Source organism: Numenius arquata, chromosome Z (assembly GCF_964106895.1).
Source record: "Numenius arquata chromosome Z, bNumArq3.hap1.1, whole genome shotgun sequence".
Taxonomy (NCBI): domain Eukaryota; kingdom Metazoa; phylum Chordata; class Aves; order Charadriiformes; family Scolopacidae; genus Numenius; species Numenius arquata.
The window spans coordinates 3,393,322-3,406,693 of NC_133616.1; the positions used below are offsets into that span (position 1 = coordinate 3,393,322).

The 13,372-nt window shown below is 50.3% G+C and overlaps 1 protein-coding gene across 1 annotated transcript; it reads left to right on the forward strand.

Annotated features, from left to right (window-relative positions):
• Nucleotides 1-3,239: 3,239 nt before the first annotated feature.
• On the forward strand, nt 3,240-10,507 carry ZBTB7C (zinc finger and BTB domain containing 7C). The gene is made up of 2 exons (XM_074166712.1): nt 3,240-4,429; nt 9,871-10,507. The coding sequence occupies exons 1-2, from the start codon at nt 3,252-3,254 to the stop codon at nt 10,505-10,507; spliced, it is 1,815 nt and encodes a 604-aa protein (XP_074022813.1). The 5' UTR covers nt 3,240-3,251.
• Nucleotides 10,508-13,372: the final 2,865 nt, after the last annotated feature.

Below are 13,372 nucleotides of genomic sequence, written 5' to 3' on the forward strand. Positions count from 1 at the left end.
CCCACATTTAAATGACATGAATCACCTTCAATTTTGCCAGCATCCTGTAAAGTTATCGGCTTGCCTAAGTGCTTCGGTTAGCAGAGCCGCATCTCGAGAGGACCAGGAGGGGAAAAGAAAGGAAAAGGAGACCATTCCCACCGAAGGGAATATAATCACATACCCCCTGATCTCCTAATTGCATTTTTTCTCGCTTTCTTGCTGCTGAGTGAATAATCCACAAATTAGGGAGGATGCAGCTGACTGTCCGGGAAAAACCTCTCCAAAAACAATTTTCAGGGTAGTCTGATATTCTGCTTTTCTCATCTTGGGGAGATCTGGCAATAAAAGGCCAAAACAGATTCGTAGGAAGACACGTTCCTTCACATAAGGAGCTCCTTTACACTAGGGCTCCTTCCAAACAAAAATAAATGAGTGGAAGATAAATGAAGCCACAGAAATTTAATTGCTCATGCTTATTATTAAGGACACAAAGCCCTAAAAAAGGGAAGTTGGCTTTTCCTCCCCAGATCAGGGGTTATTTATTATCTTGCACTCCACTTGAAGAACACATTGGATTTACTTTCATTTATCAGCGATTTTCAAGGAAGATTTGATACGGAGCTGGCTGGGCTGGTAGAGGAACGAGGCTCGTTAACATGGTTAAGCTCAGCACACTGTAATGAATCAATTTGTTTCAGACAACAGACATAATTAGCGTGGAGCTAATGGGCACACCGGGGGGATGCGGGGCTGCAGCATCGTCCCTCAGCCGAAAATGTTGGTGGCTGGAGCTGCAGGGGAGCTCCGAGAGGTGGAATTCCCAGTTCTTCTCCCCATCTCTGGGCATGGGGAGGTGGCTGGAGAGGGCTTCCCATGGTGGGGGCTGCCCTCCAGCCCTCCAATGAATCTTCATTACCTCAGGGATAGCTTGTCCCACATCCTGGCATTGCTCCCACCAGGCTGGTGGTCTGTGAGCCTTCCCCAGGGTGTCCTCCATCTGGGTTGCACCATCTTCCCAAGGTCTTCGCTGGCCGGCTCCCACACTGCAAGTGTTTGGCAATGCTGATTAGGTGTGGGGGAGACACCTGCAAGGTCTCAGCTGGAGATTGATCCTGCGGAGGGAGGAGAAGGGAGACAGCGTTCCTCTTCCCATGGGAATGTTTGCTGCAGGGTCTGATCCCCTCTGCGGTTCTCCAGCCTCCCCCCAGGGTCACTGGCTTGCTGGACAAGGACAATCCTTGCAAGGATTTCGCTGGAAAATGTGTCACACCAGGCTCTTCCTTCCCCAAGGGCTGGAGGCAGGTGGTAGGGTGGGTGCCAGCCCCACACCATGAGGGAGACCAGGTCCTCACAGCTGGGAAGGTAGACCAGGTCCCCACAGCTCCAGGTTCTCACAGGTGGGAAGGAGGTTTGGAGTTAGAGAGGCCAGAAACCAAGCAGGGAAGGACACCCAGGACATGGTGATGGATCACAAGAGAGATGCGGAGGTGGCACAGAGTGGGATCGGGGACCTATCAGAGATGGAGAGAGTGGGATTGGGAACCTGCCTGATGGCCTCAGCCTTGCCAAAGGAGATGGAGTGGGACTGCAGTTTTACTTACCCCGGGCTCTCTTGGAGATCAACCGCTCGGCTGTGAAATGAGTGGCTACCTGCAACGGGGCCACAAGTTGGGGCTTGTAGAGGTGACACTGCTCTGTGTCCTGGGGCGTCCCAAAGGGCTGGGGTACTCAAAACTATTCAGGCTCTTTGATGTATTCTCTGTGTGATGGGATTAATGTATTTGTCGTCTGCTGGAGGAAGTCGCTCTCCTTTTCTGGGATTTCTCATGTGGAAGGGCTTCTGGAGCCATGTGAAAGAGGAAACATCTTACAGATAAAAAATGGCAAAAAAAAAAAAAATCAGGTTTTCCTTTTGGGTGTGGGCTTTTTTTCTTCCGAATTTCCCTTTGAAGGTGGAGCTGCTCTGGCAGGGGAAGGTGCCTGCCAGATGCACAGGGCATTTGATACCATGCTAACAAGTCCAAACAGGGTTGGGAGCAGAGCAAGCTCAGCTCATGTGTGAAGACAGCAGACAGCCATCTGCCTCTGGCCAAGCCCTTGCTCCCTGGTTAGGTTCTGGGTTGTCTTTCTCTGAGAATTTAGGTACGCTGTGACACACAACTCCTTGCTTGCTTCCCCCATTCCCAGATCCCTTGGGAAGACATCCCTGTGTGGGTTGTCCATGTGCTGAGGGGACATGGGATAGCTGCCATGTGTAAGGTAGCAAGGGGACACAGAACTGGAGACAGACTGAGAGAGTTGGGGGGGTGCAGCCTGGAGAAGAGAAGGCTCCAGGGAGACCTTAGAGCCCCTTCCAGTCCCTAAAGGGGCTCCAGGAAAGCTGGGGAGGGACTCTTGATCAGGGAGGGGAGCCACAGGACAAGGGGGAATGGTTTTAACCTGAAAGAGGGGAGATTGAGATGAGACCTCAGGAAGAACTTCTTTGCTGTGAGGATGGTGAGACCCTGGCCCAGGTTGCCCAAAGAAGTTGTGGCTGCCCCATCCCTGGAGGTGTTCAAGGCCAGGTTGGATGGGGCTTTGATCAACCTGGTCTGGTGGGATGTGTCCCTGCCCATGGCAGGGGGTTGGAAGCAGGTGATCTTTAAGGTCCCTTCCAACCCAAACCATTCTATGATTCTATAAGGACCACTCTCCTCGTGCAGCAAAGAGCTGTGACCGGCAGTCAATCCAATTTGGAACGTCCAGTTGTACCAGTCCCCAAAACAATTGCGTAGATGAGACAGGCACTCCCTGGCTCATCTTATTGAAGCGGTGTAGGTGCTGGCACTTGGCAGCATGAAGAAATATAGCGTCAGCCTTTCCCCACATAGCTCCTGGCAGAGCAAATCCAGCATGTGCCTGGAAAGATGTTGGCTCTGGGAGGATGTGGAAGAAACGTGATGGGGAGGGAATCATTGCACAAGGTCCCTGGGGGAGGGATGTGAAAAAGAAGAGGGAGCTTGTGGTAGTTATGAAAAGGTGAATAGGGTGGGAATGGAGAAGAGAGGGGTGGAGAGAAAAAAGGAGGCAAAGGTTAAATCACAGAGGATCCAGAAGGAGTTGAAGGTGACGTGGAGATGCACTGGGGCAGGAGGTGACTACAGAGGACCAAGTGGGGCAGGGAAGAGGAGGACTTTGAGAGAAAGCAGGGTCATTTTGGTGCTACTGATTGAGAACCCACTGCTAATTCCCCTCTGTCTGTGTTTTGTCCTAGGGCACTGCATGAGAATATGGCCAATGGCATTGAAGATCTTATCGGGATCCCATTCCCGAACCACAGCAGTGAGGTCTTATGTGGGTTAAATGAGCAGCGGCACGATGGTCTCCTCTGCGATGTCATCCTCATTGTACAGGACCAGGAGTACCGGACCCATCGGTCCGTCCTTGCTGCCTGTAGCAAGTACTTCAAAAAACTCTTCACTACCGGCACTTTAACAGACCAGCCCTATGTTTACGAGATTGACTTTGTCAAGCCTGAAGCACTTTCTGCCATCCTCGAGTTTGCCTACACCTCAACCCTCACCATCACCACCTCAAACGTCAAGCACATCCTCAGCGCTGCCAAGATGCTGGAGATCCAGTGCATTATCAACGTATGCCTTGAAATCATGGAGCCCGACAGAGAGGTGGAAGAGGAAGATGACAAAGAGGATGAAGATGATGACGAAGACGAAGATGAAGACGAGGAGGAAGAGGAGGAGGAGGAAGTGGAAGATTTTGTCAATCAGGAGAACCTAACTGATGTCCAAGAAGTCAGCTGTCACCAAAGCCCTTCGAAGTCTGATCTCACCGAAGAAGCATATACAGAAGCACCTAAAGACTTTCCAAATCACTACCCAGCCAATAACTCCTCTGGACACTTGGGGGTGATAAGAGACTTCTCCATCGAGTCCTTGCTAAGGGAGAACTTGTACCCTAAGGCGAACATCCCAGAAAGGAGGCCACCTCTCTCTCCTTTCGCCCCCACCTTCTTCCCCCACCTATGGAACAGCGATTTTAGCTCTTTCCCCCAGCTTGAGGAGCCACCAGTAGACAACGGCCCCTTGGATCTGGTCATCAAAAAGAGGAAGATCAAGGAAGAGGAGGAGAAGGAAGACCTGCCTCCGCCTCCTTTCCCTAATGACTTCTTCAAGGACATGTTTACCAACGCGCCAGCAGCTCCCTTAGGGCATATTAAGGCAGAGACTGACTATAGCGCTTATCTCAATTTCCTAAGTGCTACCCAGTTCGGAGGAGTTTTTCCCCCGTGGCCCCTGGAGGAAGAGAGGAAGATAAAGCCCAAGGCGTCCCAGCAATGTCCCATCTGCAACAAAGTCATCATGGGAGCCGGCAAGCTGCCCAGGCACATGAGGACCCACACGGGAGAGAAGCCCTATATGTGCAATATCTGTGAAGTCCGCTTTACCAGGTGTGCATTGGTGACACGTGGCAGTGTGCGGGGCAGGGGGGTGTGGGTGGTGGTTGGAGGGCCCAGGTCATGACCCATGGCTGATTCCTAAGCTACACATCTCTCTTTTGCTCTCCCCCCCCGCCCACCCCCAAAAAAAAAAGTAGCAAGGAAAGCAGGGCATGATTTCTATCCCTTTGGGAAAAAAAAAAAAAAAAAAGGGAGGAAGGGAGGGAAGGTGGGTGGAGGAAGAAAACGAACCTACTGATTTTGGTGGGTTGTGGATCCCATCCACAGCATACTGGGTCCATCCGCTCGCTGGACAAAAGCTTAAATAAGTAACAGGATATTTTCAACCCCACCATAGCTCACCACAGTTGGACCAGAGGCAGCTGGAAACCAGATGGTCAAACAGCCAAGGAGGCTTCATCTCTAATGTGCTGGGCGATGCGTTGAGATGGGAGGGCCGTTTAGCTGCGGGATGTAATTAGTTTGGGTTTGCACATTTTGGCATCAGTGTAGACCACAACCAAGTTGGATATGTTTAGACATGACAGTGTTTGGGCTTTCTGGGGCTGGAGCAGTCCTAATTATTATACATTAGTAGCGAGGTGGGTGTTGGTCTCTTTTCCCCAGTAGCAAGCAGTAGGACAAGAGGAAACGGCCACAAGTTGCGCCGGGGGATGTTTAGATTGGATATTAAAAAAAATTTCTTCACTGAAAGGGTTGTGAAGCATAGGAAGAGGCTGCCCAGGACAGTGGTGGAGTCACCATCCCTGGAGGTATTCAAAAGATGGGCAGACGTGGTGCTGAGGGACATGGGTTAGTGGTGGACTTGGCAGTGTTGGGTTGATGGTTGGACTCAATGATCTTAAAAGTCTTTTCCAACCTAAATGATTCTATGACTTATCACCTCAAACGTTGGCTGCCCGAGAGCCTGGCACCTTGACTCCCTTCATGGTCAGTAGAAAGAGATTATCACCCTCAGAGAGGTAGAGGAGGAAAGGGGTTGAGCAGAGGTGTCATCCTTGACCACAAAGTCGAGGCACCTAACTTTTAGATATCTCAAGTTAGGTGAGACCAGCCCCAACATGGGTTGCTCCAAGGCAGGTGTGACCGGCCAGATACACCCCTGGTACCAGTTCCCAGCCTTTGGACCTCTCTTCACCCCAGCAGACCCCTCGATGGTAATAAATCAGAGGGGGCTTTGCAAATCTACTGCTGCAGCTTGCAACGCTTCTCTGGAAAGCTGGGTGTATTTAATCGGAGAGCGGAGACAAATAGATTCCTGGACCTGCTCTTGCTGGGTATAATTAATATCTAATGAGTACAATCTTTACCATAATAATAAAGCTTTCTGACAAGAGCGTGGTATTTCAGCTCCTGGCTGCGTGCGAGAGAGAGAGGGAGCCCTATTACGCTGGGGGGAGTGAACCAGCGGAAAATAATATGCACAGTAGGCAAAGGCGAGCTCCTGACAATGGCCGGACACCTGGGGTGCTCCCGCATTCAGCCTGTCCTTTCTTCTCCCGTCCCTGTGATAATATCCGAGGGGAAGTTATGCAGATGATGAGGATTTGACCTGAAAATAAATTTCCGTGCTCTGCTCCATTAGCGCAGCAGACACCGTATTATAACGCGGGGACCATCCTGCCTCGGGCGGGCGCGCGCGACGTGAGCCGGCTCACCCTGGTATTTGCAGGGGAAAAGGCCACTGCCTGGTGCTAATTCCTGCCTGCAGGAGTTTGGATCCGGCTCCTGCTGCTGGTGCATCCCCAGGTTGAGCGCTGGGTCGACTTTGCCGGGGAGGAGCGGGATGGGTTCAGCCCCATGAGTGTGGCTGCATCCCGGGCTGGAGGGATGCAACCAACCAGCCCCATCCCGCCGTCCCCATGGCTCTCCGGGGTGTGGTACTACGGGTGATAATTGCCGACGAGGAAATAGCTTGGCTTGACCCATCACCAACACCTTCCCCTTAATGGGAATAATAAAGCTGGGCCCTCCCAGAGGGCTCCCAAAGTCCTTTACAAGGCTTTGGTTGGGGAAACTGAGGCACAGAGGGACGTTGGTACTGACTCACAGTCACCGCGAAAGTTAGTAGGAAGGTTTGGGTGGGAATTCACGTATCCTGACACCTAATCTCGACAGGTTAAATCAGCATCTAAAAAGCACCACGCAGAGATGGTCTAGCGTGGCCTGTTACTAACTCAGGGTTAAACCCGGCAGCTGCCACATCCCCCCTCCCTGTTCTCAACACCTTCTAAATACAAAGCAGAGGGCTAGGAGGACTTTAACCCCAGAAAATAATCACAAAGAAAATCGGGACTAACCCAGCGGCACAGTCTCCCATCATCACTCACAAAAACGGAGCCGTTTGTTGGGGTCACCTTTCATGGGCCTGAAGGCTGGAGGGTTTTTTTTCCTTCTTTAACACCCCGAGCAAAGTGGAAATGTCAAAACATTGGTTTATATTTAAATGCATTTGGAAGTATTTTGATTAGCACGCAGCTGTTTGGTTTTTTATTATTATTTTTCTTAGCCATTTTCAGCCTTACTCTCATGTGGGAGCGCTCCTTTAGGGGAGAGTGTATTTAAGCAAAGTGGAGTGATTGAGATGGAGAAGGAGATTTCTGCCGGGATTTCTCGAACACCACCCGCTTGCGTTACGTGTTTTGCTCTCGGGGGGAATCTCAGGCTTCCCGAAAGCATGGGGCTCACACCCGCAGCCGTGCCCAGTGCCTTCCCTGGGGAGGTGCGAATCCAGCCGGTCCCCTCGGGGTCCCCAGGGAAGCGGGGTGCAGGGGAGCAGAGCTTCCCCAATGGGATTTCAGGGTGAATCACTCTTTTCCATTATTTCTGAGCTGAAGGAACTGTGGAGGAGCAAATTTACTGAGGGGGGAAAAAAGAGAAAATACATTTTTTTGGGGAATGAGGGTCTCCCAACCTCCCCATTGCATCCCTTCCCATCAGTGGGATCCTGCGTCCCGCGGCAAGGACCCCATGTGCACCTGGATCTGCCACCCCCGACTCCCAGGGACATCTGATCGCAGGAAGCAGGACTTCATTTAATAGCTCATTAATTTTTTCCTTAAACAAAGGCTGCTCAGCTTCTAGCCTGCTGGTTTACCCTGCTAAAACGCTGGAGAAAACGGCAAATATTTCAGCTTTTCTACCAAGACAATCCCGGAGTGCTCAAGGAGAAACTGTTCCAGCCAGAAAGGTTAACATTATTTGTTCCTGTTATTTGTGTTGTGACAGCTCGCAGAGCCCTAATCGCTCTCCTAATGCAATTGCATTAAGGTTATTCACACACACGGAGCGCGGTTCTCCTTCGGAGAGCCCGGGAGCCGAGCTCCCATCCCGCAAAGCCTGTGTTTTCCCACGCCGCATCCTCCCCCGCGCGCCTCACCGCAGCCGGAGCATCTCACACACCCCCTCTCCCCCTTCCCCAGCCTCTGAGCTTCTCCAGGTAGAGCCATAAAACCTCTCTTCCATCCCACGGAGATGCTGCCGGGTCAGAGAGGATTGAGTTTCTCCCCGTCTGCCGCCGGAGATGGGTAATAACCTGAAAAATAAAGAACAGCTTTGCCTGTATTTACGTTATACAATCCTGGCGGGCTGCATGTTTATTAGGAAAAGCGATCCTGCTAGGTTAAACATTACATGTATAGGTTTAAATTATATTATAGGTGGGGCTGGCAGCTCTGCTTTTTATTAACATTTCCCAGCGCTTCCCCTGCGTTCATCTCCTGACGACTTCGCTGCGCCTTGCGTGTTGGGGGAGGAAATTTTCCGCGCTGCTTTGTCCTCGGTGCTTGCAGGGGAAATGTGCCCCATGAGAAAATCCAGGGGTAACAGGGCCTTTGAGAATTTCCCAGTGGGAAGGTGGGATGTGGCCCTGGGAACGGCCAGCACTGGCGTGCTGCTGGTCGACGAAAACTACTTCAGGGCAAGGTGGCAGAAATTAGTGCAAAGGGCTTGACCCGCCAGCATAAATAGATTTTTCGGGTGCCTTTTGCCCTTTTTTTGGCATGCTTACGTATTTTATATATAGTTTCATATATAATTTTTTTTTTACATGTATAATAATGACACGACTCCGCATATTCTCCATATTCTTAGCCACATTACTAACGTCTGGGAGGGATCACACTGAAAGCATCTCAGAAAACAATACGGGTTCTCCCACTTTGCTGTTTACTTACTTGAACCCCGCTCGTGCCACCCGGGCGGCGCGCTTGGCTGGGTTCAGCTACGATCAGTTTCGCTTTTTATAATCGCGAGCCTTCGCTGGGATTTTTGTAGACGGCAGAAGGAAACACTTATTCATTGGGGAAAAAAAAAAAAAAAAAACAAAACCCAAAACAAACCAAAACAAGGGTTGGACTATCAGCTTGGGAAAATATCCTTGCTGCTTTTTAGATGTTCCCCTTAAAAAAAAAAAAAAAAACAAAAAACCACCAAACAACTATATTTGTAAACAAGTTCTATTGGGATGGGTATTATGCTGATCTAAGGCTGTATTTAAAAACCTTCTCCCAAAACGTGTGGGAGGCTGGATGTGTGCTGGCCATGGAGAAGACGGCAGGGAAGGACGGAGGGTGAGGAGCACCCAGGAGCTGCCGGCACCTCTGCCTGCCTCACCCTGCGCGGTGCTCCTGCCTCAAACCAAAGCTCCTGAGACACCCAGTGGCCAGTGCAAGGATAAAAGGAAAGGGAAAGAATTCAGCTCCAAGAGGAACTTTTGTTTAAACAGCATTGCCCACAAGCTCTGGGATGAGCTCCTCACCTTCCCATCCCCTTGATCGGGGAGGGGTGTCACAGGGTGAGGGGGAAGGGTTTGACACTGAAAGAGGGGAGATTGAGATGAGATCTCGGGAAGAAATTCTTTGCTGTGAGGGTGGTGAGACCCTGGCCCGGGTCTCACCCATCCCTGTGGCTGCCCCATCCCTGGAGGGGTTCAAGGCCAGGCTGGATGGGGCTTTGAGCAACCTGGTCTGGTGGGAGGTGTCCCTGCCCATGGCAGGGGGTTGGAACTGGATGGTCTTTAAAGTCCCTTCCAACTCAAACCATTCTATGATTCTATGTTCAACTAATTTCCTTATTTGCAGGCAAGTATATAGCTATACTTATTTAGATAGTCCCATATATTTTGGGGGTTTATTCCAGAGTGGGTTTTCCTCCAGTTTAGGCTGTTTTGAACTTGTTGGGATGGGCTGCAAACTTCTGACTTGGCGGGGCTGGGTCTGTGTGATGTTTAGGTGCTGTGGCCCCAGGAAGGAGAAGGTGGATGCAAACACCAGCCTGCAAGAGCATCCGTACCTTGGGGCAGTGCCATGGCTGGAAGCCCTGGGATGAGCTCCCCACATTCCCTCCACTGTTCCCTCTCCTGATCCAAGGAGCAATCCCAACGGCATCCCTTCCAGCCCACGTTGCCTGACCGAGAGCCTTTTCTTTTGCAGGCAGGACAAGCTCAAAATCCACATGCGGAAGCACACAGGGGAGCGGCCATACCTCTGCATCCACTGCAATGCCAAATTCGTCCACAACTACGACCTGAAGAACCACATGCGCATCCACACGGGTGTCCGGCCCTACCAGTGCGAGTTCTGCTACAAGAGCTTCACCCGCTCCGACCACCTCCATCGCCACATCAAACGCCAGAGCTGCCGCATCGCGCGACCCCGGCGAGGACGCAAGCCGGCAGCGTGGAGGGCAGCCGGCTTGCTCTTCGCTCCCGGTGGTCCACCGGTGGACAAGAGCTTCATGATGCCACCAACGTTGGAGGAGATGAGCGGCCACCTCGGCGGCGCGGCCATGTGCCTTCCTGGCCCCAGCCCCAAGCACTTTTTGAGTGGGGCCAAGACCACCTTTAGCTTGCAGGAGCTGGAGAGCCAGTTTGAAGAAACCCAGATGAAGCTTCTCAGGCGAGCCCAGCTGGACATGGAGAGGAATGCGGGCATCTTCGCCTTTGCCCTGGGTCATAACGAAAACCTCGCTGCCCAACCCTTCTTCCCGCTTCCCGATCCTTGGAGCACGGGCTTCAGCGGCTTGGCGGGGCTCGGCCACATGGCTCCCATCTCAGAGGCGAGCAACTAAACCTGTGCCCAGTCCCACCATGGGTCCACTCCCTTCCCAACAGGGCGAACGGCTCCCTTGGGGGCCCTTCCTGCCCTTGCGCATTGACTGGCTCCCAAGAAGCTCTTCGTCCCCCCCTGCCACCATGGCCTATGTGGGGCTGGGGGGATCCCTGGGACGAGCGGGTGGGTGGGTGGGTGCTGTGCCCCATGGCCACTGGCACTTTAGACTCTGCGATGCACTTCGCTTTGTGGCCATGGAGCACTGCTGTCCCATCCAGCCACCCACCGCTTATGGCTCCATTTGGGAGGGCCAGGCCAGGATTGCTGCTCTCTTCAAGGCTCCCGAAAATGTCACTTGCCTTAGTCCAGGGCATGGCCATCACCATGACATGGCTCTTCTGGAGGAGATTTCCCCCATTTTCCACCCACAGGGCCTGCTGGACACCAACAAGCCGTCCAGACTTGGTTTTGATATGTTGCATTCCTTGGCCCTTTTGGTCAAAAGGACTTCATTTTATTTTTTTTTAATTAATTCCCAAGTCTGGCAACAAAATTTGTTCTACAGGGGATAAAGAGGAAGGTCAAACAGCCACATTGAGAGGGGGAGGATGATCCCAGCTGTTGCCTTTCTCAGTAGTATATCAATTTTCAGGGCTGGTGAAAGCCCTGTTGTGCAGGACAAGTTGGGACCTTAAAAAAATAAAAATAAAAATAAAAAAAAAATAAAAAATTAAAAAAAAAAAAAAAAAAAGAGATAAAAATCACCCAGGAGCAAAGCTGGGTAGAAAAGGGGATTTTGACTTATTTTGGTTCTTTGGACATTTCCAAATTTCAGAAGGACCACCAAAGCCTATTTTGAGTATTTTAACCAGTTTCTTGAAAAGGTGAAGGGAAATTTTTGGAAGGAGCAGAAATGTTGTGATGCTGAGGGGTTTTTTTAAGCCCTTGCTTTGCGAAAATAAACCGCGTGGGAATTTTGAAATGAAAAAGTCGTTTCAAACCAAAGAATCAGAATTCACTGCTGCTGACCGTTCTAAAATGTCTGGGGTTTTGTCCTTAATTCCCCCTAATTCCTATATATATTTTGATGACAAAAGCTTTCAAAACACAAGTTTTGGGAAAAAATTGGGTGTGCAAGTTTCCCTGCTGCCTGTCTCAAGGGATCTTTGTGGATAAGGTGTCCACAAAAGGTTTCTTGCAGATGAAATTGTCTACTTGGTAACAAGCAGAAATACTATTTCTTCACCATTTGTCGGTTCAAAAGATGAGGTAGTAACATATGATGTGGTGCTCCAAGCTGAAGGTTGCCCACGGTGGCCACCAGGTCTGGGGTTCTCCCCAGCATCCCTGCAGACCCTGAGTGTGCCACCCCTATGTAATATTTCTTTTGAGGCCAAAAATAAATGGCAGATTGGCAGGAATTGCCCCATCAGCCTCCTTCAGCCCCTAAAAACGTGAGCTACTCTTAAGGATAAAGGCTTTTGATGGCCATCTTCTTCCGATGGCTCCTCTTAGAGTGGTGGGACGCCGGTTTCACCATCAGCTGAGATGGCTTGCGATGGGTGCCCCGGGAAGCTGGTTTTACGTAAAACCAGCTCTTGAAAATGTAAATGTTACAAATTAGGGCTTTTTCTTTCTCTTTTTACTGTTACCTTTCAATGTCAGCAGAATCAAAGTGAATGAGAGGACTGCGAGTTCGTTAATTTTTGGTTTGCCCATCGACGGTGCCGCTCTGGAGCAGTGGCTGGATGAGGGTCTCCCCACCGGAGCATGGGAGGGGACACAAGGGGTCCAGGATCCACAGCCCCCCCATAAGGGCATGAAGGACTTCTGCTCTGAGACCATCCTGAGCAGAATGATTCCAAGGAACTGCCCAACGCTCGCTTCCTCCTCCAAAAAGAAATCCACAAGGACTCCGTGTGCAACAAGTTAATGGAGAGAAAAAAAAAGAAAAAAAAAAAAGAAAAAAAAAAAAAGAAAACTTCTTAAAACTGCATCAAACTTTTTTTTTTTTAAATCTGTATCAACTTCTTACACAAGCGACGTTTTGCAGATGACTGGTTACTTCAGGTGTCTTTTTTGTCTACGATTTGGAGTCATTGTAAAGTATCCAAAGATGCTGAGTACTGTATAATCTACGAGGACTTGAAGAAAGGTGGCTTTTCTGTCTCGATTTGTTTGTTGGGTTGGTTGGAGTTGTTTTTGTTTTTTTTCCTATTTGTCTAGGGGGATAAAACCTTTGCAATTTTTCTATTTATAACTATTTTTATGTGATTGCTTTATGTACAAAACAATGGAAAAAAAAAATCAAAAAACGAGAGAGAGACACACACACACACACAAACAGATTTGCCTTAGTTTCGCACGGGACAATCACCCTTAACTTTCATTGACGCTAGAAAGTGGATGGAAAAAAAAGATACTAGATCCTTTTATGTATTTATTAAACTGTAGTAATTGAAGCTCTTAGCAGGAGTTGCTTCTCTTGCCAGTGGGCATGCCAAGAAGGCTAAGCCACTGGAGATGCTGAGCTGCCTCCCTCCTCGGGACGGCGTGGCCATCCCTGTGGCCTCAGGTCTACATATGTTTGCTGGTCACAAATTCAGTGCTTTCCAAAGGCCCCTTTTGGAAAGCCAAAATAATCATGCATTAATTAAGCATCTAGCTGGTACGGGCTCTAGCCCGAGGGGACCGTTGGCATTGCGATGCTGCTGACGACTAATGAGTTAAGGTTGATTTTCCCGCATTGCGCTGGGTTGGAAGGAGCTGGGTGATCATGTTTTGGGGGTGGGGAGGGAGGACTAGAGAAAACCCTGTTTCTTCCCATTTCGATGTTGTGCAGTGACTCCAGGCCACAGGTATCCATATGGGAGCCCAACTAAGC